Source organism: Carassius carassius, chromosome 42 (assembly GCF_963082965.1).
Source record: "Carassius carassius chromosome 42, fCarCar2.1, whole genome shotgun sequence".
In the NCBI taxonomy this organism is placed as follows: domain Eukaryota; kingdom Metazoa; phylum Chordata; class Actinopteri; order Cypriniformes; family Cyprinidae; genus Carassius; species Carassius carassius.
The window spans coordinates 3,666,023-3,691,819 of NC_081796.1; the positions used below are offsets into that span (position 1 = coordinate 3,666,023).

Consider the following 25,797-nt stretch of genomic DNA (forward strand, 5'->3'; position numbering starts at 1 on the left):
TATACAAATATACACAACATATGTATAAAACTGTATCTAAAAACTAATAGCATACACTTATTTCCCCTTTTGAATGGATGAAAATTACAACCTAAAATCTTGGAAATCTGTGCAGTCATATGTGAAGCCACGCCCCAAAAATCACGAACCAATCATGGCTCTGTCCGCAGAGCCCTTTCTGGTCACGTGACTGGCAGCAGTATATGGAGAAGGTCTTTGCTGGTATAAATGAACTCGTATAGAGTCTTCTTTATTGAAGTGTCGCTGTTCTAAAGGAGTCCGTGCTACAAAGTAGCTTTGACAAATAACGAGCATGGCAGGTATGTGAAAATCAATGCACTTTGTAAATTAAACAGAGCTGTTGATGTGTTGGGGTTGGAACCTCTAGTCTTACTGCAAATATCTATACGATTATCATGTAAATTGCACACTATGCAAAAGGCTTTAATGGATGTGGATGTTCACTGCATTGCTCATATTCATATTTCTGCAGCACTGGATTTAAAGTAGCCTATGTAATGCTGAGTTATACTGGCATGATTACTCAAGAGTTTAAGATGATGTTTTTCTTTGTGAATGGATTGTTCAGTCGACGAATCGGTTGAAACAGTTCACAAAACCGGTTCTCGCGTCAACTCAACAACACTTCAATTACCGAGGACCGTCTATTTTGAATGGTTTTGTCCGATTCGTAATGAGCTGAGGACTCGTTGCAGGTTTGGTTTTAATAAATAGCATTTCATTAAAAAAGAAAAAAAATCATCTGAGAGATATAAGATAGGCTAATTTAATTTGTGTTCAATCCACATTTAAATTATATTTACGTTCTAAATGACTTTGTTTTAAGAACTGAATCATGGCTACAAACTGAGCTCGAACAATTGCAACAGACATCCCTTAAATTTTATTGAAGATAAACGTAACACTGTAGCTTTATTAGAGTATTTTAGAGAAAATGGCACGCAACGACAAGTTAGAAGTAAGAACTTAAGTAAGAAGTTATGAGGTAAAATAATCAATGAATCAGTTTTTGAGCCGATTCTTCAAAACATATTGTTCAAACGAACCGATTCTGGGGAAACTAATGCTTTTTAAACCATATTGAAAAGAATTGGGGGGGGGGGGGGTTGGGGGGGTTATGGGAAACATGCATCATCGACTTCCATTAAGGCTTAAACATGATTTGATTTTTCAGGAAATCCATTATGTTGTGATCTGTTGTGCATTAGCATAATTATGTGAAATCAAATTCATTAGACCGGTGTTATGTCAAACTAATATCTTTAGCAGAACAGGCATTTGTCACTCTGACCACAAACGATAGCTATGCAAGAGGAGCTATGGTGCTTGGAAAATCTCTTAGGAACCACAAGACTTCAAAAAAGCTGGTGGTGCTCATTGGACCCCATGTGTCCAATCAGTCAAGGTACAACATGCTTAACTCCAGCCAGTTTTGTACTTTGAATCTTCGACTTCTGTGAAGACAAAAGATGATGTTTTTAAATGTCTTTAGGGCAGTTCTTCATAAGATCTTCGATGAAGTCAGGGTAGTGGATGTGTTGAACAGTGGGGACACAGCAACCTTAGCCATGATGAAGAGACCTGATCTGGGTGTCACGTTCACCAAGCTGCACTGCTGGACTCTCACACACTATTCCAAATGTGTGTTTATGGATGCAGACACACTGGTGAGTTTGCATCATGATTTTTGAGCCTTGTCAGAACATGCATGAACTATTTCTAATGCGGTTTGTTATGTCATTTGAATTACATTATTTATATATATATATATATATATATATGTATATAATTATTATTTTTTTGTTAATCAACGCAAATTTCGGAAAGTATTTGATTTTATTCATCTAGAATTTATGGGATCTTGAGGTAAAATATGTTTCATTTTATATATAGCTATTTTGACTTTTTGTACACAATAAGACCAGAAGTATTTATGAAGAAAATTTTAAAATTGCCTCAATTTGAACTTATTTTGATGATTTTCATTAGGCTTTTCTGTTGGTTGTATAGGTGGTATCAAACATAGATGAGCTGTTTGACAGAGAGGAGCTGTCTGCAACTCCAGACCCCGGCTGGCCTGATTGTTTTAACTCTGGTGTGTTTGTGTTTCGCCCATCTAACGAAACCTACAGCAAACTTCTGAAATATTGCACAGAGCACGGAAGCTTTGACGGTATGTAAAATAGCACTGTCAATTGGTTTTAGATTGTGTCAACGCTCTAAATTTCAGTTGGAGCAAATGGCTTTTAGGGCATTGACAGTTTTATTGTGTAGTTTGAAGCATTTTACATTAATATTCCTGGTCTGTCCGTGCTGTCAAGGCGTTTCACACCAAGAACAATAACTATAACATTGAGTGTAATGAAAACATACTTGGTTACTAACATAACATAACAATAATTCCCTTTGTCATGGGTGGAAGGAACACACGACAAGGAGAGCTAAAAATAAATACCCAGGAGGGTGGATTTATCCCCAAACGTGGAACTGAAACTAGTAGAAAGGTGCTGAGTTGAGTAAGTGATCTCCATGTGGGTTTCCAGTGGTCGGTGGTTCCATGCAGTGCTCGTGGCGGTGCTGATCGGCTACACACTTGTTTCAGGAAGGGAGAGGAGAATGCACGTTAGTTCCCACCCAGCATAAAGAAGACCAGCCCTCCCCGGCCAAGCCTCGCACGGCTTATCTGGCTGTGAGCGAATGAGCCTCAGCTGTGGCCGATCAGCCCATGATGAGTGAGTGCAAGTGCTCCTTGTCCATCTCCAGGGCAACGCTGATGGGCATTCGGTACTCTCATCAAAGCCCCCCGCCCCCAAGCATTGTCCTGCTCCTGGAGAAAAAATGCGAGAACAGTCAGGGGGAAACTGGGAGTGGGCGGGAAGTGACCCCTGACAGACCTGAAAAAACTGACCAGATCTGTGAGAGTCCATCTACATTGGTGTTGGCGGCCCCTGCTCGGTGGCGGACGACGAAATGGAAGTCCTGGAGGGAGAGGAACCACCGCATTACCTTGCCGTTAGTGTCCTTCGCCCTGGCCATCCACTGCAGGGGTGCGAGATCCGTTAGGAGGGTGAACTTAAGGCCTAGGAGATAGTACCTCAGCTCCAAGACTGTCCATTTTATGGCCAGCACTTCCTTTTCCACTGCGGCATAATTCTTCTCTGCCGTTGTCAGCTTCCTGCTAATGAATAATATGGGATCTATTTTTAGCAGGAAGGGGCAGCTGAAGTAAACTGCACGTAAGACCGGCTCTGCGGTCAGCGCGTGTTTAATCCCGCGGAATGCCTCTTCTGCTTCAGGGCTCTAAACCATGCGCTCGGGCTGTCCCTTCCTGGTCAGGTCTTTCAAGCGGGCAGCTAAAGAGAAGAAGTTAGGGATGAAGCAGAGATAATACCCCGCCAACCCTAGGAATGCTCGTACCTGAGTTTTCATGCAAGGTCCAGAGGTGGCATGTACGGGCTTCTACCTTCTCCTCCTGGGGATTGATAAGGTCCCACCCTACCTGAAAGATCGAGCATGGAGATATATAGGGCACTCCACTTGGGGCATTGGGTACCCGTCGAACTCCGAGACCTTGTTGCGGCGAATTAAGTCATTTCAGAAGCAGAGTTTGCCATCTGGCTTAGATACCAGGACGATTGGGCTGGACCATGGGCTGCGCAATGGTTCAATCACCCCTAACTTCAGCATTTGTTGGATTTCTGCCTCAATAGCCTGCCGGCAAGCCTCTGGGGTCCTATATGGCCTTTGCTTAACTACGACCCCTGGTGGCGTTTTGATCTCATGTTGAAGGACCTGGGTTTCCCCGGGCCCGGGAGAGCACATCAGAGAACTGACCAATCAGGTGTGGTAGCTCTGCACCGTGGAAAGATCGGGGTTAACATCCACCAGTACGGGCTCAAGGGTGGCGAGTGGAGTGGACTTGTCCCTATCCATTTCTTCAGCAAGTTTATGTGGTACAGCTGTTCTGAGCACGCTCCGACCAGACTATGGCCCTCATACGGATCAAGTCAATAATTGTTCCCAGAAAGGCGATACGTTGGCTTGTAGACAACAAGCTCTAGGAAAAAATTGACTCTGAGCTCCATCTTCATCCACTGGAGGCATCCTGTCATAGCACTCAACCTCATAGCCCGGGCCGTAAACCGTGGTGAGAGCATGAGGCAGATGTTCTCAGGTTGGCTGAGTAGGGATTCACCACAACTTCGTGCTCGAATTCTTCGTGGACCTCAGGGAAGAAGGGCGAGGCTCTCTGTGGACGGGCCTGGTGATGTCCCGGCAGGAACCACGCATCCAGACGGCTGCTTGAGGGCTCCTCAGGTGCAGACCACTCCAGACTGAGCTGCTTAACGGCCTTGGACAGGACACGGATCAGTTCATTGTCCAGTGAAGCCCTGGCTTCAATTGGCTAGAGAAACAGCAAGGGGTGGGGGGGGGGGGGGGTCCTGGTTCGAGCCCATCCAGTCTTCTGCGTCTGAGGCTGCTATAAACATGCTGTCATCCAGTGCCTCATCTTTAGACCCACCAAATGAGACCAGGTTGTTCGCATTAGTGGAAGGATGCTGGTCAAGGTGGGAGAATCAGATGGGTGAAAACTGTCTCAGCGGGGAGACAGAGCATTGCAGGGGTTGAGCCAACTTGAGCTCAGTTTCCTCCAAGTGCTGAAATCCTATGCCCCAATGCTTCTTCCTCACAGGCTCCTGGGAGGAGACAAACAGGAGGGCATGAGGAGCGGAGTCACTTTCTGAAAAGAAAACTATCAGTGAACTCAGAGAGGCCAGACTCATATCCAAGCAATGTGGACAGGTAATGAGGATGTATTTGATTTATGTGGGGGACTTGCCCAGGCATCGCAGGCACTTATCGTGCCCTTCATTGGCATTCAGGGGTGCCCTGCACTAACCACAGCCGTGGTTCGACATTTGAAACAACGTGAAACAATTTGAAGTACTGACCAGGCTGCTTGAGAGCAGGGAGCAAAGTTGCAGGAGAGTTGCAAACTGATCCAGCTGCCGGGAAGCTGTGCGCCGATTGAGGCTACTCGGGAGTGTCAGGCTGAGGCGATGAGCAGAGAAAGCTATAGGGCTGCTCGGGAGTGGGGTGCAGGGAGAGGCAGCTGATCTGCGGCTGATATGCTGCGATCAGCGGCGAATATCGGCTGCTTGAGTGGCTTCAGGTCTCGGATTCAGCGAAGAGAGATCTGTCGTTGCTAAAGGAGAATGTATCCTGAGTGAGACGGCCACTTATATAGTCCGTTTCCTTGCCTATTTCTATTGAACTCCATGAACCAATGGTCGTGCAGTTTAACTGTATGATTGAAAAAGGCTTCAGAAATCTGAGAAAAATGACTTTTCCCATGGCATCTAGCCTAAATGGCATATGATGCAGTACAAGTGTAGTATCGAAAGGGAACTATATTAGCATCCACAACAATGAACAATAACGATTTGTTTATTATGAGTGCAGACTGTAGTTTTGTCTTCTACCACTTTAAAAGCTCAAGCTTTGGCTGGATTCCAATTGATCAGACAAAAACACTATTGTTCCTCTATTGTTGTTTCTGGTATAGCTGTGGTATGAACCGTTCTCATAGAATTAGAATGATTATTACAATTGTGTAACTTTAGTTATCATAATTACTATTATTATTGATGTAAACAGGCCTTAAAGGAAAACACCACCGTTTTTCCATATTCCACTATGTTCTTCCCTCAACTTAGATGAGTTGATACATACCTCTCCCATCTCAGCACTTCGTAGCACTTAATATCATCACTCCTGAAAACTCCCCCTCCCCTCTCCCTCTCCATCTCCCTGCACACCTGCACTATTGGTTGGTAGTAGTTTGGGGGAATTTTCAGGAGTGATGATATTAAGTGCTATTAAGTGTTGCGAAGTGCTCTTCTGCCATACATTATAGTTTTAATGTTTTATGAAATGAAAAATTTAAGACAAAAAAATAAATTAAATAAATATATTGTTTTATTAGAATTAATAAATAAAATCAAAAACATTAAGTAATCAAAAATCAGAAAAGGACCAGAAATAGACAAATAAATGTATAATAACAATTACATGAAAATAAATAATGCATAATATATATTCAAATAATTATTTACACATTCTTTTTTTATTCAATATTCAATATTGAAAACTCCTGATATAGACCACTTTTTTAAAGGGATAGTTCACTCTCAAATTAAATTTTGGTATGTTTTAGCTTACCTAAAGGACATCCAAGATGTAGGTTTCTCTGTTTCCTCAGTATTTCCCATTTTGATATTTTTAGGTCCAACCGTTGATGTCTGTGACTCACATAATGGATGTCTATGGTCACCACATCAAAGAGCATGCACAGAGGAGTCTAAATTAAACAATTCCCCATCGTAAGTACACATTGATGACCTAAGACACGAAACGAGCGGATTGTGTAAGAAAACGAACAGTATTTATATTGTTTTTACCTCTTGTACACAACCACGTCCAACTGATCTGAGTGCGCTAGTGCTTCCCGATGTGACGTGCGCGTGCGCTCTGGCTTAGTCTGCGCAAGCGCGGAAAGCGCCGGAAGCGGTCTCTCGCGCGTGTACATCACTCATTGTTTACACTTACTGCCTATGGTTTACACAGATTTCGGAAGTATTACCTTTCACTGTGAAGATCTAAACATATTTAGACGTACAGGAAATTGCAATGGAAGACGATTTCAATATATCCATAGACAACGTTGAATTTTTTTCACAACCATATTTATTTGAAACAGAATACACAGACCAAGTACTCAGGAGTGATCCGCTGCAGCAGCACGTCTTCAAGCCTCAGAGACAGAGATCTCTTCAAAATTGGTGGTGTTTTAGTAGCAAGTGTTGTGAGATGCCAACAGAAGTGGAGAGCATATGTTGTCACGAATGGAACAACTACAAGATGACGACTATGACATTGACAGACCTGAAAAAACTGACCAGATCTGTGAGAGTCCATCTACATTGGTGTTGGCGGCCCCTGCTCGGTGGCGGACGACGAAATGGAAGTCCTGGAGGGAGAGGAACCACCGCATTACCTTGCCGTTAGTGTCCTTCGCCCTGGCCATCCACTGCAGGGGTGCGAGATCCGTTAGGAGGGTGAACTTAAGGCCTAGGAGATAGTACCTCAGCTCCAAGACTGTCCATTTTATGGCCAGCACTTCCTTTTCCACTGCGGCATAATTCTTCTCTGCCGTTGTCAGCTTCCTGCTAATGAATAATATGGGATCTATTTTTAGCAGGAAGGGGCAGCTGAAGTAAACTGCACGTAAGACCGGCTCTGCGGTCAGCGCGTGTTTAATCCCGCGGAATGCCTCTTCTGCTTCAGGGCTCTAAACCATGCGCTCGGGCTGTCCCTTCCTGGTCAGGTCTTTCAAGCGGGCAGCTAAAGAGAAGAAGTTAGGGATGAAGCAGAGATAATACCCCGCCAACCCTAGGAATGCTCGTACCTGAGTTTTCATGCAAGGTCCAGAGGTGGCATGTACGGGCTTCTACCTTCTCCTCCTGGGGATTGATAAGGTCCCACCCTACCTGAAAGATCGAGCATGGAGATATATAGGGCACTCCACTTGGGGCATTGGGTACCCGTCGAACTCCGAGACCTTGTTGCGGCGAATTAAGTCATTTCAGAAGCAGAGTTTGCCATCTGGCTTAGATACCAGGACGATTGGGCTGGACCATGGGCTGCGCAATGGTTCAATCACCCCTAACTTCAGCATTTGTTGGATTTCTGCCTCAATAGCCTGCCGGCAAGCCTCTGGGGTCCTATATGGCCTTTGCTTAACTACGACCCCTGGTGGCGTTTTGATCTCATGTTGAAGGACCTGGGTTTCCCCGGGCCCGGGAGAGCACATCAGAGAACTGACCAATCAGGTGTGGTAGCTCTGCACCGTGGAAAGATCGGGGTTAACATCCACCAGTACGGGCTCAAGGGTGGCGAGTGGAGTGGACTTGTCCCTATCCATTTCTTCAGCAAGTTTATGTGGTACAGCTGTTCTGAGCACGCTCCGACCAGACTATGGCCCTCATACGGATCAAGTCAATAATTGTTCCCAGAAAGGCGATACGTTGGCTTGTAGACAACAAGCTCTAGGAAAAAATTGACTCTGAGCTCCATCTTCATCCACTGGAGGCATCCTGTCATAGCACTCAACCTCATAGCCCGGGCCGTAAACCGTGGTGAGAGCATGAGGCAGATGTTCTCAGGTTGGCTGAGTAGGGATTCACCACAACTTCGTGCTCGAATTCTTCGTGGACCTCAGGGAAGAAGGGCGAGGCTCTCTGTGGACGGGCCTGGTGATGTCCCGGCAGGAACCACGCATCCAGACGGCTGCTTGAGGGCTCCTCAGGTGCAGACCACTCCAGACTGAGCTGCTTAACGGCCTTGGACAGGACACGGATCAGTTCATTGTCCAGTGAAGCCCTGGCTTCAATTGGCTAGAGAAACAGCAAGGGGTGGGGGGGGGGGGGGGTCCTGGTTCGAGCCCATCCAGTCTTCTGCGTCTGAGGCTGCTATAAACATGCTGTCATCCAGTGCCTCATCTTTAGACCCACCAAATGAGACCAGGTTGTTCGCATTAGTGGAAGGATGCTGGTCAAGGTGGGAGAATCAGATGGGTGAAAACTGTCTCAGCGGGGAGACAGAGCATTGCAGGGGTTGAGCCAACTTGAGCTCAGTTTCCTCCAAGTGCTGAAATCCTATGCCCCAATGCTTCTTCCTCACAGGCTCCTGGGAGGAGACAAACAGGAGGGCATGAGGAGCGGAGTCACTTTCTGAAAAGAAAACTATCAGTGAACTCAGAGAGGCCAGACTCATATCCAAGCAATGTGGACAGGTAATGAGGATGTATTTGATTTATGTGGGGGACTTGCCCAGGCATCGCAGGCACTTATCGTGCCCTTCATTGGCATTCAGGGGTGCCCTGCACTAACCACAGCCGTGGTTCGACATTTGAAACAACGTGAAACAATTTGAAGTACTGACCAGGCTGCTTGAGAGCAGGGAGCAAAGTTGCAGGAGAGTTGCAAACTGATCCAGCTGCCGGGAAGCTGTGCGCCGATTGAGGCTACTCGGGAGTGTCAGGCTGAGGCGATGAGCAGAGAAAGCTATAGGGCTGCTCGGGAGTGGGGTGCAGGGAGAGGCAGCTGATCTGCGGCTGATATGCTGCGATCAGCGGCGAATATCGGCTGCTTGAGTGGCTTCAGGTCTCGGATTCAGCGAAGAGAGATCTGTCGTTGCTAAAGGAGAATGTATCCTGAGTGAGACGGCCACTTATATAGTCCGTTTCCTTGCCTATTTCTATTGAACTCCATGAACCAATGGTCGTGCAGTTTAACTGTATGATTGAAAAAGGCTTCAGAAATCTGAGAAAAATGACTTTTCCCATGGCATCTAGCCTAAATGGCATATGATGCAGTACAAGTGTAGTATCGAAAGGGAACTATATTAGCATCCACAACAATGAACAATAACGATTTGTTTATTATGAGTGCAGACTGTAGTTTTGTCTTCTACCACTTTAAAAGCTCAAGCTTTGGCTGGATTCCAATTGATCAGACAAAAACACTATTGTTCCTCTATTGTTGTTTCTGGTATAGCTGTGGTATGAACCGTTCTCATAGAATTAGAATGATTATTACAATTGTGTAACTTTAGTTATCATAATTACTATTATTATTGATGTAAACAGGCCTTAAAGGAAAACACCACCGTTTTTCCATATTCCACTATGTTCTTCCCTCAACTTAGATGAGTTGATACATACCTCTCCCATCTCAGCACTTCGTAGCACTTAATATCATCACTCCTGAAAACTCCCCCTCCCCTCTCCCTCTCCATCTCCCTGCACACCTGCACTATTGGTTGGTAGTAGTTTGGGGGAATTTTCAGGAGTGATGATATTAAGTGCTATTAAGTGTTGCGAAGTGCTCTTCTGCCATACATTATAGTTTTAATGTTTTATGAAATGAAAAATTTAAGACAAAAAAATAAATTAAATAAATATATTGTTTTATTAGAATTAATAAATAAAATCAAAAACATTAAGTAATCAAAAATCAGAAAAGGACCAGAAATAGACAAATAAATGTATAATAACAATTACATGAAAATAAATAATGCATAATATATATTCAAATAATTATTTACACATTCTTTTTTTATTCAATATTCAATATTGAAAACTCCTGATATAGACCACTTTTTTAAAGGGATAGTTCACTCTCAAATTAAATTTTGGTATGTTTTAGCTTACCTAAAGGACATCCAAGATGTAGGTTTCTCTGTTTCCTCAGTATTTCCCATTTTGATATTTTTAGGTCCAACCGTTGATGTCTGTGACTCACATAATGGATGTCTATGGTCACCACATCAAAGAGCATGCACAGAGGAGTCTAAATTAAACAATTCCCCATCGTAAGTACACATTGATGACCTAAGACACGAAACGAGCGGATTGTGTAAGAAAACGAACAGTATTTATATTGTTTTTACCTCTTGTACACAACCACGTCCAACTGATCTGAGTGCGCTAGTGCTTCCCGATGTGACGTGCGCGTGCGCTCTGGCTTAGTCTGCGCAAGCGCGGAAAGCGCCGGAAGCGGTCTCTCGCGCGTGTACATCACTCATTGTTTACACTTACTGCCTATGGTTTACACAGATTTCGGAAGTATTACCTTTCACTGTGAAGATCTAAACATATTTAGACGTACAGGAAATTGCAATGGAAGACGATTTCAATATATCCATAGACAACGTTGAATTTTTTTCACAACCATATTTATTTGAAACAGAATACACAGACCAAGTACTCAGGAGTGATCCGCTGCAGCAGCACGTCTTCAAGCCTCAGAGACAGAGATCTCTTCAAAATTGGTGGTGTTTTAGTAGCAAGTGTTGTGAGATGCCAACAGAAGTGGAGAGCATATGTTGTCACGAATGGAACAACTACAAGATGACGACTATGACATTGACAGTATCACATCACACGCCTGACGGACTGAAGATCCTGATTTTTCTCCGCTGTTGAGACGCAGCGTTTTGCACGTTGTGTTTAGTTTGCCACGTATAAACTGGAGGCGATGTCCAATGCCAGAGGGACCCAATGGCACGATGTCAATAGAGTGAGTAATGTGTTGTATTTTTATTATAAACGCAACGATTATAGGGTGCATTATAAACATTAATTTATTACAATTACTGCATTATATTTCAGACAGTGCAGATTGTTGGTGTAGCGTGTGGTAAACAATGAGTGATGTGCATGCGCGAGACATCACATCCGGGGCTTTCCGCACTTGCGCAGACTAAGCCAGAGTGCGCGCACGTCACATCAGGAAGCACTCGCGAACTCAGATCAGTTGGACGTGGTTGTGTACAAAAGGTAAAAATACTGTTCGTTTTCTTACACAAACCGCTCGTTTCTTGTATTAGGTCATCAATGTGTACTTATGATGGGGAATTGTTTAATTTTGACTCCTGTGCATGCTCTTTGAGGTGGTGACCATAGACATCCATTATGTGAGTCACAGACAAGAACGGTTGGACCTAAAAATATCAAAATGGGAAATACTGAGGAAACAAAGAAACCTACATCTTGGATGTCCTTGAGGTAAGCTTAAATTTCAAAATTTAATTTGAGAGTGAACTATCCCTTTAATGGCACTTTTTCTTTTTATTTAATTTTAGAGCTTAGACCTCATTCACTAATCCCTATAGTGAAAGGAGTAAACAAAAAGAAGTAAACGAATTTGAGACTGATCTATACCATGTGCGTCAGAGAGCTGAAACAGTTAGGGCTAAAAGAGATCCAACTACGGCCAGATTGTCCTACTGGGCATGTGATCATCATTTTTGTCAACCTGAACAACAATTAATTACTGTATTTACATGATTGTGATAGGTTAGGTTTAGGATTGGGGTAGTTAAAATCTAATGTAGCAAATTTAATTTATTGTTATTTTCCGCAGAAGCATCTTTATCACATATGTGTTTTAATAATGATTTAAAATAATATTTATAAAAAAATAACACTCACAATGACTTCATATTTTAATAATACATACCTCTGCGCCAGCTTTGTTGTTTTATCAATGGTATTGTGGCAAATTCGTTTTGTAATGCTTAATATGTTCACAATCATTAAATACTATTAAAACACTGGCAAAAAAAAACAAAAAAAAAAAAAAACATATTACACATACTCATATAACACATATTTTTTATGTATTTATTATTTTTAATATCTTAAAACTCTCCCAAGCAGTTTCTTACGCTCAGATAAGATAAAAATTGTAATAGTTAACAGCAATGCCACCTCAGTAAATAAGTTAAACATTAAACTGAGTTAATGAAAAAAATTATATATTTTAAATATTAATAATGCGTGAAACAAACGTTAAAGCAGAAATAAGAAAGATGTAAAGTGCATCTCTCATTAAAACTCTTCCAGCTCGTCAGTCCACTCTGCATTGCTTCATGGGATATAGTGCTTCAGAGAGTGTACATCAGCAATACACTCAAAATCAGAGAGGATTGTGGTTAAAAAGTAGCGAATTAATGTATGGAATGAACTTGTTCACCCAAAATTCGGACACCACTATAAAATTTTTGACACCCAATATAGTGCACTATATACGGTTTCAGACACAGCTCATGAATCTTGTCTAGAAAAAATTTAATTCCCATATTTATATCTCTGGTGAACCGGGTGCTTATAAAGTACCTCGTCTAGATTCAAGGCTAATCATGGCTAAATAATCTTCCTGCATCAGCCCTTATCATTCCACCTCTCCATTGCAGCTGAAGCATCTCTGCATTTCCCCACATGCCCAGCATTTCGACGTGTGCTCACCTTACACACACACTGTCAGTGTAATTAAGTCTTCCCTTCCCTGTTTTCATCACAAAATTACCTCAAGAGAAAATGCACAACATAGCCTCTCGAGTATTGCACAACACAGCTGGTTCATAAGCCTGGCAAGAGGAATTTGGCACGGGCGCCCTCAGCAAACAAAAGCCTTTTCAAGGCAACCCTGTTTTTCCTTTTCTTTAGGAGCCAAGGGCCATTTTTCTACAGCCACCTCTTGGTGAATGTGCTTGTTATGCAACTTTTATGGGTAACAGACAAAGAGAGTGCATGTATCTTTTTCCCTATACTTAGTTTTTAAACTTGTTACTTGATAAAATGTAGAGTTATTGTTTGCATATGTCAGAGTGTGCGAGTGACTTGCAGATTTATGATGTATTGGTGTAAATTTCTGGACTTGTTTTTAGCTCCACGACACAGCGAGCCCATTCTTATGAGTCTGGCTGTGAGTTTGAGCATGACGGTCGAGGAACCAATTAGATTGCTGCATTGTGAGGGTGGGCTCTGCTTACATTAGGGAGACTGGCACATTTTCAAAAGCCTGTTTATTATGTTTTTGTTAATCCACAGAATCCATTGGCTCTTTTGGACTGTCATAATTGCAGGTCACATAAATGCTACACAATCTTGTCCGCCTGAGTTTTTGGTCTATTTTTGTCTTTGATAGATTTGAAGTGACTGCTGATTGGTATCTGACATCTGAGTTCTAATGGTGTGGTTATTTGCAATGATTGATTTATTTTTAGCTGAGCTAGTTTGTATGTGGTCATAACAGGGAAAGCTTGAACTCTTCTTGACTGTTGTCATGGTGTCTTGTGGTATTCTCTGCTCAATGAAGCTTTGAGTTTGGGAGAAAATAACATGAGAAACTAGATAAAAATTTAAGAGGACAAACTGACTGGGGTCGTTAAAACTGGCACAAATAACCACCGTATCATCCAAGCATTTGTGTCTTTGCCATGGGTCATCCACTGGAGGGGGGCATGGTCTGTGATCAGTGTAAACTTTCTCCTCAACAGATAATAACACATCTCCAGGATGGCCCATTTTATAGCCAAGGTCTCCTGCTCCACTGCAGCATACTTGGTTTTTGCTAGTTTTTAACTTAAAAAAAAGTGAAAGTGATGTGACATTCAGCCAAGTATGGTGACCGGGGAGCAGTTGGTGGTTCGATGCCTTGCTCAAGGGCACCTAAGTCGTGTTATTGCCGGCCCGAGATTCGAACCCACAAACCTGGGGTTAGGAGTCAAACTCTCTAACCACTAGGCCACAACTTGTGTATTACTACATTGTCCAGATAGGCTGCAGCATACTGTTGATGGGGCCAAAGCAAGATGTCCATCATGCGCTGAAATTTTGCCAGTGCCCCATGCAGCCCGAAGGGAAGGACCCGGTACTGCCAGTGCTCAGAGGGAGTGCTAAAGGTGGTTTCTCAAGCTTGGGCTGTGAGGGGGACCTGCCAATAGCCCTTTGTCAGGTCCAGTGTAGAGATGAAGCGGGCCCTCCCTAGTTATTCAATCTGCTAATCTACTTGGGGCATGCGGTATCTGTTAAATGTGGACACTCTGTTGAGCTTATGGTAGTCATTACAAAACAAAGAAGGTGCCATCCTTCTTTGGTACCATCACGAAAGGGCTGGACCATGGGCTCCTGGATGCTTTAAGGACTCATAGCTTAAGCATCCTTTGTGCCAGCGGGCTTCTGGGGCCCTGTAGGCCCACTGTTGGATGACAACCCCAAGGGCTTTCATCTTGTGTTCTTTTAATAAAGGCATTATTCTGTTTATGATCTCCCTTACATGCTCTGTCGAGGTGCGAAGTGGGGATGGCTGTTGCTTCCAGACCTCTTTTGCCACGTCCAGTAATCCTCAGAGCTGACGACCAAACAACAGCTCAAACGTACTTCCAGTGGAGGCTTGGGGTACGTCCAGTACACAAAAGAGTACATATATCAGCATGCAGTCCTGGTCACAAGTATCCTCAGTGATGACTCGCCGGAGCATCCATTTGAGTGTTTGGTTGAAGTGCTCCACCAGACTGTCTGTCTGTTGGTGTTACACTGAGGTGAGAAGCTGCTGTATCCAAAAAAGAGCTGACAAAGGTTGTTCATCAGTCGATAGACAAGAGGGATACCTTGGTCCATTAGGATCTCTTTGGGGATGCCTACTTGACTAAAGAGAAAGACAAGTCCCCAGGTGATGTTGGCCAACGTGGCTTTACGGAGGGGGACTGTCTCTGGGTATTGGGTGGCATAGTCGGCAATCACCAAGATGTGTTCATGTCCCCGAGCAGACCTAGGGAGTGGCCTGACAAGGTCCAATCCTATCTGCTCAAAGGGCACCTCAATTATTGGCATTGGGATCAGGGGATTTGGTGCTGGTCGCTGAGGAGTGGTGTGTTGACACACCGAGCAGCACTGAGAGAATCGCCAGATTTCCCAATCCATTCCTGGCCAATAGAAGCAGTCCCAGAGTCACTGGAGTCTGTTGGCTGCCCCAGGGTGCCCAGCCAGTGGCTGTGAGTGAGTCAACTCCATGACCAGCTTTGCCTTGGTTCGTGGGACCACCAGCAGATGTCTTTCTTCTCCCCATCTATTTTCCACACAATATAAGAAACTATTCTGGACCACAAAATGGGGAGACGGGTGTGTCCGGGGAGGTGTTCTTTGCCATCGACCACTCTGCCCTGCCCCCAGCAGTGCTTAAGCCGTTCTCCAATTGTTATTTCGCTAAGGAGCCTCCCTGTGCGGGGTTAGTAGGTCTCCTGGTCTGAGGCTGTTCTCTGCACTGCATCGCTCTCCCGGGGCTCTCCGGGGTTATTAGAGCCAGCACTCTCCCCACTCTCTCTAGCTTGTATAGCTTCTGATAGTTCCATTGCATCTACCACCTCCATGAGGATACTAGGATTGGTCATGCTGACATGCCCCCGATGCGCCTAGTGTAGGTCTCTCAAGAGGCGATCTATCACCACTCTCTCAGAGACATCATCCACCTGTGGATCACCTTGGAAGTACCACAAGTTTGCCAGCATCACAAGCTGTGCTGCCTGCACTCGAATCAGCACATGGGGCTTGAATGCCCAGTCTTGGAATTTCTAGTTGGCACATAGCGGTGAGAGACCCACCGTTGCAAGGATTTCCTGTTTTAAGATTGACTTAATAGTTTGCAGATGTGGCAGACAGCAAATAGTAGACCCGTTGGGGCACCCCTGTCAAGAGAGGTGCAAGTAACTGTGCCCATTCAGCTTGATCCCACACCTCACGGCAAGCCACTACCTCAAATGTATGCAAATAAGCCTCCACATCATCTTGACCGGTGAGTTTGGTCAGGAGCTGATGTGTGGTTTCTCTCGGCTCTGGGAGGGGCACTCGTGCGGCTGCCTTGACCCCTAGGCAAACCAATTCATCTGCATGCCAAGCATGGCTGACAACGAGCTGTGCAGTCAGTTGCTGCTGCTGGACTGACACCTCTGCCAAATGTCGAAGAAGGTACTCTGCTGTGATGTTGTGAGTGTAGGTGGATTCGGGGAATAGCTTGCTTCTTCATGCGGTGGTGGTGAGAGTGTTGCTGGCTTGGCCTAGTTCTCAGTCGCTACCTAGGAAGAAGGAAACATACATTAGACAGGTCAGTGCACATTGGATACTCTTACCCCAACTGAGGTTTGCTGTGGCATTTATATCTCGCTCCTCCTGATGAGCTGATTGGGGGCAGCTGTCTCCAGTCAGTGCAGCCATAATTGCTGTTGCCAGGGGCGATGCTAATTGAATGATGGGCTCCTTGTCACAATAAGTCTAAATCAAAATTCATTGTTAGGATGTTCTGTGTGATTGCTAGGTTAGGTTGCATTGTTAGGTTGTTTTGGATGACTATACAGTAAGTGTGTTGCTGTGTGGTTGGTAGGAAGTTCTGGGTGGCTGCCATTGCATTGTTAGGGTGTTCTGGGTGGTTTCTATGGTGTTGTTAGGTTGTTCTGTGTGGTTGCTACGGCATTGTGACTACACAGTAAGTGTGTTGCTGTGTGGTTACTAGAGTGTTCAGTGTGGTTACTATGGCATTTCCTGGGCATTCTCTGTGGTTGCAATGGCATTGTTAGGGTGTTTTGGGTGACTATACAGTAAGTGTGTTATTGCATGGTATGTAGGGTGTTCTGGGTGGTTGCCATGATGTTGTTAAGGTGTTCTGGGTGGTTGCTATGGCATTGTTAGGATGTGCTGGGTGGTTATAAGTATGTTGCTGCATGGTTGCTACTTGCTAGTGTGTTTGGAAGGGTTCTAAGTTGGTTGCTTCAGTGTTTTAGATGCTGTCGCTATAAGGGTGTTGCTAGGTAATTGCTAGGGTTTAAGATGATTGTAAGGTTTTCTAGATAGCTTTAAGGGTGTTGCTATGTGGTTGCTAGGGTGTTATAGATGGTTGAAAGGTGATAATAGGTTACTCTAGATACAGTAGTTGTAAGGGCATTGCTAGGTGCTTTCTAGGTCATTTTTAGGTGATTGCTAGGATGTTCTGGGCAAGTTGTTAGGGTGTTGCTAGGGCATTGCTAGTTGATTGCTAGATTGTAAGATGGTTACTAGGTGATTTCTATGGTGTTCTGGATAATTGTAAAGCAGTTGTTTGCTGTAAGGCTGTTGCTAATTTTTTGCTATTGCCTTGCTAGGTGTTTGCCAGGGTTTCCTGCAGGGTTATAAGGCAATTTCTATGTGGTTGCTAGGATGTTCTGTATGATTGTAAGGGCATTGCTTGTTGTTGCTAGGGTGTTCTAGTTGGTTATATGGATGTTCTGTATGGTTGTAAGGGTGTTGTTTGGTGGTTGCTACGGTGTGCTAGGTGATTAGATATTATTAAGTCATGCTTTAAAAAAAATTCAAAGTGACACTTTTTTTGAAGGGGGGGGGGGGTGCATGTTAAGAACAGTGAGCATGTTAAGTAATAATCACAGTGTCCAGCAGTTTCGAGTGTGTTTAGCGTCAGACAAATAAACCAGCCAAATCACTTCCAGTTTTGTTGGGCGTTCAGACAACTGCCATCCGTAGACAAAGTATCAGTGTGTTCTCTTGTACCTGCGGAGCAGTTGCATTTTTCCATTTCCTGGTTTATTACAGTCCTGTTGACCTGGGGCTATCCTGTGGCCTTTTCCTCATCCTCTGCCAGTGTAAACCAGCCAGAGACTATGCACATTCCTGTTCAGATCATCCTCTCAAAATTAACCCTCCAAGACCGCAGTAATGTTTGTAGAGCCTCTAGATTGGTTTGGTTGGTACACCAGCATGCTTTGCAAACACAATTCATTTGTTATTTCTCCAGCATGTTAGTTAATCTGCAGTAGGCATGTAGCATTATTAGGTGAGTTTGAAAATGTCTTCTTTGTCTAGCAGTGTGGATGCTGTATATGGTTTGTACTGACTATCTTCATTTCCTTATAGCATGCACATGGCCTGTCCTAGGGCAAATATTCATGTGTTTTAGTGGAGAGGATGACACTGGATTTTAAGCGCAGCCCACAGGTTAACAGCTAGATATTGAAAAAATAAACTGACTAGATAACAATAACCTTATGGGTTGGCATGAAATGAAAATTCATCATTCCTGTTTTCCAAATGGATATTATGGATCTTATTGTAAAAAATGTATCCATGCATATGATTTAATACATTTTTTATCAAAATATCATAACTCAATCTTTTAACAGGCTTGGTGACATACAGTAGAGTATGCTGGACTTCTCCAATCATTTAGTCCAGGGGTTCTTAACCTTTTTGATGTCGGGGCCCAAATTTTATAGTACAAAGTGGCCCAATCAGATATTAGAACTGTATTGGTTTATTTATCTCAGCTTTGGTTTGATTTGTATTCAATAACTAAACGAATTCCACTCACAGTTTAACAGTTTATTATTCATGTGTATATAAACCTGCACATACAACAAGATGCCAAACACACAACAATTCAGGGAACAAATCAATCTGCATCAAGAACAAAATTAAAAGGCTCAAGTCAGGCATATTAACACAAAAAAATAGCTAAAATAAATTCAAAATAATATTTTTCGAATTAAGTTGTGAATGAAAATTGAAATAAAGTGTAAATGAAAAAATATAGGCGCACTGACGGACCGCTCCTGGAACACACTGACCGACCTACTCAGGCGCATGCAGTGTGAACTGGAATCCTGGGTGCGTAAAAAAAAATATGCAACGCATATGCACTGCAGACGGACTATTTGTGAAACAGACGTAATTCAGCACATGCAGCACAGCAAAAATAGACTCGGTGCCATAGACAGTAAAAGAAATTGACACAGCGACCCCATTGGAACTCAATTGAGACAAGTGAAGCCCATTTTTAGTGATTTTTAGCACTTCCATTTCTGACGTGCAGACTCAAACTAAGCTTGATGACGTCAGCAACCTGTCTGACAGATGTAAATCTTCTAGTGGCTGTGCGTGCAAACTGCCATCGTTAATCTTGCAGAGACGTCGAACTTGAGCGGGGAGTTCTTTGGCGTGAGTGAGCAGGAGTAAGTATTCTGATTAATTATTGTGTATAATATTTTAAAATGTAACGCCAGGGCTTGTATCTATGGGCTTCTCTCATGACGTCTCCCCGATTGACTGCGAGCTTCTCCTCCTGTCTGTATGGTAATTACTCTACTGTACGACAAAGAGTCGAGTGGTTATGACGCAATCGTTAGCCTATTTTTACAAAAACTGTTTATACGGGGCCATAATGTAACATAGAAGGTAATGGAGCCCTTTATACATTGTCGTGTATCTTTAGAAATAAATAATGGACAAATGGAGTCTTTAAACGCCTCAGATGTAAAGTTATTCGCTGTCAAAGTGACGCCAAAATGAATGGGAGTCAATGGGATGCTAACGCAAATGAAGTTCTGCTACAAGATGTCGGCACGTGGCCGACTTCAACTTACAGGAGGATCAGAAGCACAGCGGTAGGATTCGAGATCATGTGATTTGCCTGTCCAACACTACAGTCTATGGTCTAACATTGTTTTTCTTGATTTCTTTGTGATCTAACGTGGTTGGCTAAATGTTAATGTTTTGTCTGGTTTAGTTAAGTTTATTCCAGTCATGCAACTCCTGCAGTTAAACTCCACACCACTTCCTTTTTTTAATTGTCCTTGTAAAAAGGATCTGTGGTGTCATATAATAATGTGAGGTTTTTCAACTTTAAGAATGAGCCTCTTGTCATCTATTTCTGACCTCTTTGCATGAATATAGTAATGTGAAATACGATTGGAAGTCTGCAAAGGGTGTTTATTTTGAAATGCACATGATTTTTTTTTACCTCTATTTTGTATTTTCTGTGCGGTTTGGACGCGGGGTTCGTCAGAAATAGACCAGGCGCCTATCTTTAGCGTAGCGGTGCGTAGAGCTACTTCTGGGACGCTTTTGAAAAATGCCACGGAGCGTCTGGTGTAAACACAAGCATAGACTGTAGAGTGGCCGTGATCAGCTCCGGTAGCCGCGTTGGAGCCGTAACGCGCCGCAGACGTGTGCAGTGGAAATCAGGGATGAAACAGGCGTAACTTTTGCTTCCGGCTACGGTTGACTGAGTGTCTTCTATTGCTTATTAGCGCTTGTTAAACAACTAACTGAGGCATTACTGCCACTAGTTGTGTGATGGTGTATTGTAACTGTCTCATGGATAAGAGTGGTCATTCTGGTGATAACTTGTTTGGTCCAGCTGCCCTCGCGGCCCACAGGTGAAAAACGTAAAGTTTTTTGCGGCCCTCCAGGTGGCGCTCACGGCCCAAGCGTGGGCCGCGGCTATATGGTTAAGAATAAGTGATTTAGTCCTCTTAAATCCTGCCTCTTTATTTTATACATTCAGCCTCAAGTTTGCATTTAGATCTGTTTCCATCAATCAACAACTGATAGATAGATAGAAGTCCATTTCTGAAAGCCAGCACTTCTGTTTCATTGTGATTTTAAATTTCACAATCATCAGGAAAAAAAAGCAAAATCAATAAGCTATACTGAATTTGGCATTGTTTTTCATTGATTGATTGATTGATTGATTGATTGATTGGTTGATTGATTTTTTATTAAATCCATTTTTTTATCTTTGTTTTAATCATTTTTACACTGTTTTCCCTGAATCTGAGCATTAAACCCTGTTTGTTATAATAAAGTTCCATTAGTTTACTATATTAGTTGCATAAATACTTTTTGTTGATTGTTTGTTAATTTAAATGTATGTATTAACTAACATCAAGTAATGAGATCTTATTGTATAGTGTTACAGTCAAAAGACAAGTTGATCTCTCAAATATAATGAAAGTGAATGGGAACCAGAAGCTGTTAAACTCTAAAATGGAAAAAAAAAAAAAACACTATAAAGGTATCATAAAAATGTAATTCTATATAATTGTATGTTATACTATAATGTTATGTTATCTAAAGCCATACAATACCATAGTGTGAATATCATACTAATGTCATATTTATTTTGCCATAAATGTTTCATGACAGCCATGTCACTATCCATTTTCATTGTATGGAAAATAAGAATGGCTGTTATACAGAAAATAACTCCTGTTGTGCTCCATGAAAAAAAAAATCATGAAAGATTCAGAAGATATGAGGATGAGTATATAATAGCCAAATTTTCATTTTATGTTAACCAGCTGTCTGCATGTCTGCAGGTGTGCTATTAATATTTACTGTGTCCTCCTACACTCCTGGATTATGTGTCCACCACGGCACTGTACAGCAGAATAATTAAAGCTAATTTAACATCCTTTCACTGTTTGTTTTTAACAGTGCAGCTATTTCAGTGTCTGTGTGTGCTTAGTGCAGTATGCATCATGCTGTGATATGTATATCTCTGTGTCATGTGACTCTGTGGTGGGTGTCGTGTCTTCAGTGACCTTTGACGGAACTAGGCTGCTCTTTCAGAGCATGAACTTTTTAAGATATATAGGGTCTTTTTTCAATTCAATTCATTTCAATTCAATTCAAGTTTATTTGTATAGCGCTTTTTACAATACAAATCGTTACAAAGCAACTTTACAGAAAATTATGTTTCTACAATATTTAGTAATAGCTTATAAGTGGTGACTGTCAGTTTGTGCACGTATGACAGGATTTGTGGAAAAATTTATACAAGTCGTAGTCAGCCAGATGATGAACATTATTAATATTATTAATAATTAATAATTATTATATGATGCAGTCACACTTGTAGCTATATTTGTTAGTTCTGTTGTTGATTCAGGTTTAGCATCATCTGGGGTCCTATGAGGGTCAGCATCATCTCTTCTCAGGTGTTCTGGATCCAGATAGAGACATCATTAGCATAGCTGCTGTTCCAACAAAGTAAAATTAATTAGTTTAACCCAAGCTAAAGAATAAGAATGCACATTTGATCAGATACACCTATACTCACAATTTAAGATACATTATTCAAATGCTTGGCGAAAGAGATGCGTTTTTAATCTAGATTTAAACAGAGAGAGTGTGTCTGAACCCCGAACATTATCAGGAAGGCTATTCCAGAGTTTGGGAGCCAAATGTGAAAAAGCTCTACCTCCTTTAGTGGACTTTGCTATTCTAGGAACTACCAAAAGTCCAGCGTTTTGTGACCTTAGGGAGCGTGATGGATTGTAGCGTGGTAGAAGGCTAGTTAGGTACGCAGGAGCTAAACCATTTAGGGCCTTATAGGTAAGTAATGATCATTTGTAACTGATACGGAACTTAATAGGTAGCCAGTGCAGAGACTGTAAAATTGGGGTAATATGATCATATTTTCTTGACCTGGTAAGGACTCTAGCCGCTGCATTTTGGACTACCTGTAGCTTGTTTATTGAAGAAGCAGGACAACCACCTAGAAGTGCATTACAATAGTCCAGTCTAGAGGTCACGAATGCATGAACTAGCCTTTCTGCATCAGAAACAGACAACATGTTTCGTACCTTGGCAATGTTTCTAAGATGGAAGAATGCAGTTTTTGTAACATGGGGAATATGATTTTCAAAAGATAAGTTGCTGTCTAATATAACACTCAGATTTTTGACTGTAGAAGAAGTAACAGTACATCCGTCTAGTTGCAGATTGTAATCTACAAGATTCTGTGTAGTGTTTTTTGGTCCAATAATTAATATATCTGTCTTGTCCGAATTTAATTGGAGAAAATTATTGGTCATCCAATCTTTTACATTTTTAACACACTCTGTTAGCTTAGATAATTTAGAGGTTTCATCTGGTCTCGTTGAGATATATAGCTGAGTATCATCAATATAACTGTGGAAGCTAATTCCGTATTTTCTAATAATATTACCAAGGGGCAACATGTATATTGAAAATAGAAGGGGACCTAGGACGGATCCTTGTGGCACTCCATATTTTACTGATGATAAATGAGATGACTCCCCATTTAAGTAAACAAAATGTTAGCGATCGGACAGGTAGGATCTAAACCATCTTAGAGCCTGCCCTTGAATACCTGTATAGTTTTGTAATCGATCTATGAGTATGTCATGATCTATGGTGTCGAACGCAGCACTAAGATCAAGTAAAACTAGAAATGAGATGCAGCCTTGATCTGACGCAAGAAGCAGGTCATTTGTAATTTTAACAAGTGCAGTTTCTGTGCTATGGTGGGGCCTGAAACCTGACTGAAATTCTTCATACATATCATTTTTGTGCAGGAAGGTGCTCAGTTGAGCAGACACAACTTTTTCTAAAATTTTAGACATAAATGGAAGATTTGAAATAGGCCTATAATTTGCCAGTTCACTAGGATCTAGTTTTGGTTTCTTAATAAGAGGCTTGATAACCGCCAGCTTGAATGGTTTTGGGACGTGACCTAAAGATAACGAGGAGTTAATAATATTGAGAAGCGGTTCTTCAGCTACAGGTAACAACTCTTTCAGTAATTTAGTGGGTACAGGATCTAATAAACATGTTGTTGGTTTAGATACAGTGATAAGTTTATTTAGCTCTTCCTGTCCTATATTTGTAAAGCACTGCAGTTTATCTTTGGGTGCGATGGATGAAACTGAAGTGTTAGACGCTGTAGAATCTACATTCGCTATTGTATTTCTAATGTTATCTATTTTATCAGTGAAGAAATGTATAAAGTCATTACTATTTAACGTTGGTGGAATATTTTAATCAAGTGGCGTCTGGTAATTTGTTAATTTAGCCACTGTGCTAAATAAAAACCTTGGATTGTTTTGGTTATTTTCTATGAGTTTGTGGATATGCTCTGCCCTAGCAGTTTTTAGAACCTGTCTATAGCTGGACATACTGTATTTCCATGCAGTTCTAAAAACTTCCAAGTTAGTTTTTCTCCATTTGCGTTCAAGACTATGAGTTTATGAGAAAATAGTGCCCATGTTGTCAGTAATTTCGTCTAATTCATGTGTATTTTTGGGTACAAATAGCAGTTGAGATAGATCAGGCAGGTTATTTGCGAATCTGTCTTTGGTGACTGGAACAATAGTTCTGCCCAGACGGTAACGCTGAGACATATAGTTAATATCAGTGATATGCAGCATGCACGATACAAGGAAATGGTCTGTAATATCATCACATTGAGGTACGATATCTATAGCAGTAAGATCGATTCCATGCGATATAATTAAATCTAGTGTATGATTAAAACGATGAGTGGGCCTGGTGACATTTTGCTTGACTCCAAAAGAGTTTATTAGGTCAGTAAACGCAAGTCCTAATGCATCATTTGTATTATCAGCGTGAATATTAAAATCTCCCATGATTAGCGCCTTATCAACTGTAACCAGAAGGTCTGAGAGGAAATCTGCAAATTCCTTTGGGAATTTTGTATACGGCCCTGGTGGTCTATACACAGTAGCCAGAGCAAGAGATACATTAAATTTCTTTTGAATGTCTGACAGTGTAACATTAAGCAGAAGTATTTCGAATGAGTTAAACCTGTGTTCCCGTGTTCTGGGTAACATTGAGAATATCACTATATATTGTTGCAACACCTCCGCCACGACCAGTCTGATGGGGCTCATGCTTATAACAGTAGTTTGGTGGAGTCGACTCATTTAGACCAAAATAATCATTTGGTTTTAGCCAGGTTTCAGTCAAGCAGAGGACATCAAAACTATTATCTGTGATCATTTCATTTACAATAACTGCTTTGGGTGTGAGTGATCTAATATTTATGAGCCCAAACTTTAAAGACTGTTTTTGTTAATTTACTTTAGATGTTTCTGGTTTAATCACGATAAGATAGTGTCCTGGAGATTTTTTTCAGAGAGCAGCTCCGCTCCGACTCTGCTGGGGTGCAAGCCATCAGCGCGAAACAGCCTAGGACGCTCCCAGAAAAGATTCCAGTTATTAACAAATAGCAGTTTCTGCTCCCAGAAAAGATTCCAGTTATTAACAAATAGCAGTTTCTGTTCTTTACATCATGACAACAACCATTCATTTAAAGCAAAAAGTCTACTGAACTTTTCGTGTCCTCGTCGATACGTGGGCAGTGGTCCTGACACGATGATCATCGCCGCGGGCGTCGTGCTGCGAACCGTCTCCATCAGGCTGCTGAAGTCCCTCTTCAGCATCTCCGTCTGCCGCAGCGTGGTGTCGTTAACCCCGGTGTGAAGCTCGACCACTCTGGGGCTCTGGTCGGCCTTAGGGATCATGGGTATCTGTGCAGAAACATCGAGAACACGAGCACCAGGGAAACAATGAGTGTGCACTTTACCTTCGGCTAACGTAGCACGGACGTGTCGGACGATGGAGTCTCCGATGATCACAGCATCGCGTCCTGTCTCGAGGAGGGGAGCGAAGCGGTTCCGTGTGGAGATCTCGAAGACCGGAGGGGGAGAAATCGTCGCCCGGGGCCTGGCTCGCGTCCTCCGCTGTGGATGCACCCAGGGTCCGTGGTGAAACACACGGAG

General features: G+C 42.5%; 1 protein-coding gene across 1 annotated transcript in view; it reads left to right on the forward strand.

Moving 5' to 3' along the window:
* LOC132123893 (glycogenin-1-like) overlaps positions 1–25,797 on the forward strand; it is a 99,532-nt gene that overhangs the window by 67,610 nt on the left and 6,125 nt on the right. The window contains exons 2-4 of the mRNA XM_059534588.1: positions 1,230–1,426; positions 1,514–1,688; positions 2,032–2,194. Of these exons, the coding sequence (XP_059390571.1) occupies positions 1,230–1,426; positions 1,514–1,688; positions 2,032–2,194 (535 nt within the window). The remainder of the gene's footprint in view (positions 1–1,229; positions 1,427–1,513; positions 1,689–2,031; positions 2,195–25,797) is intronic.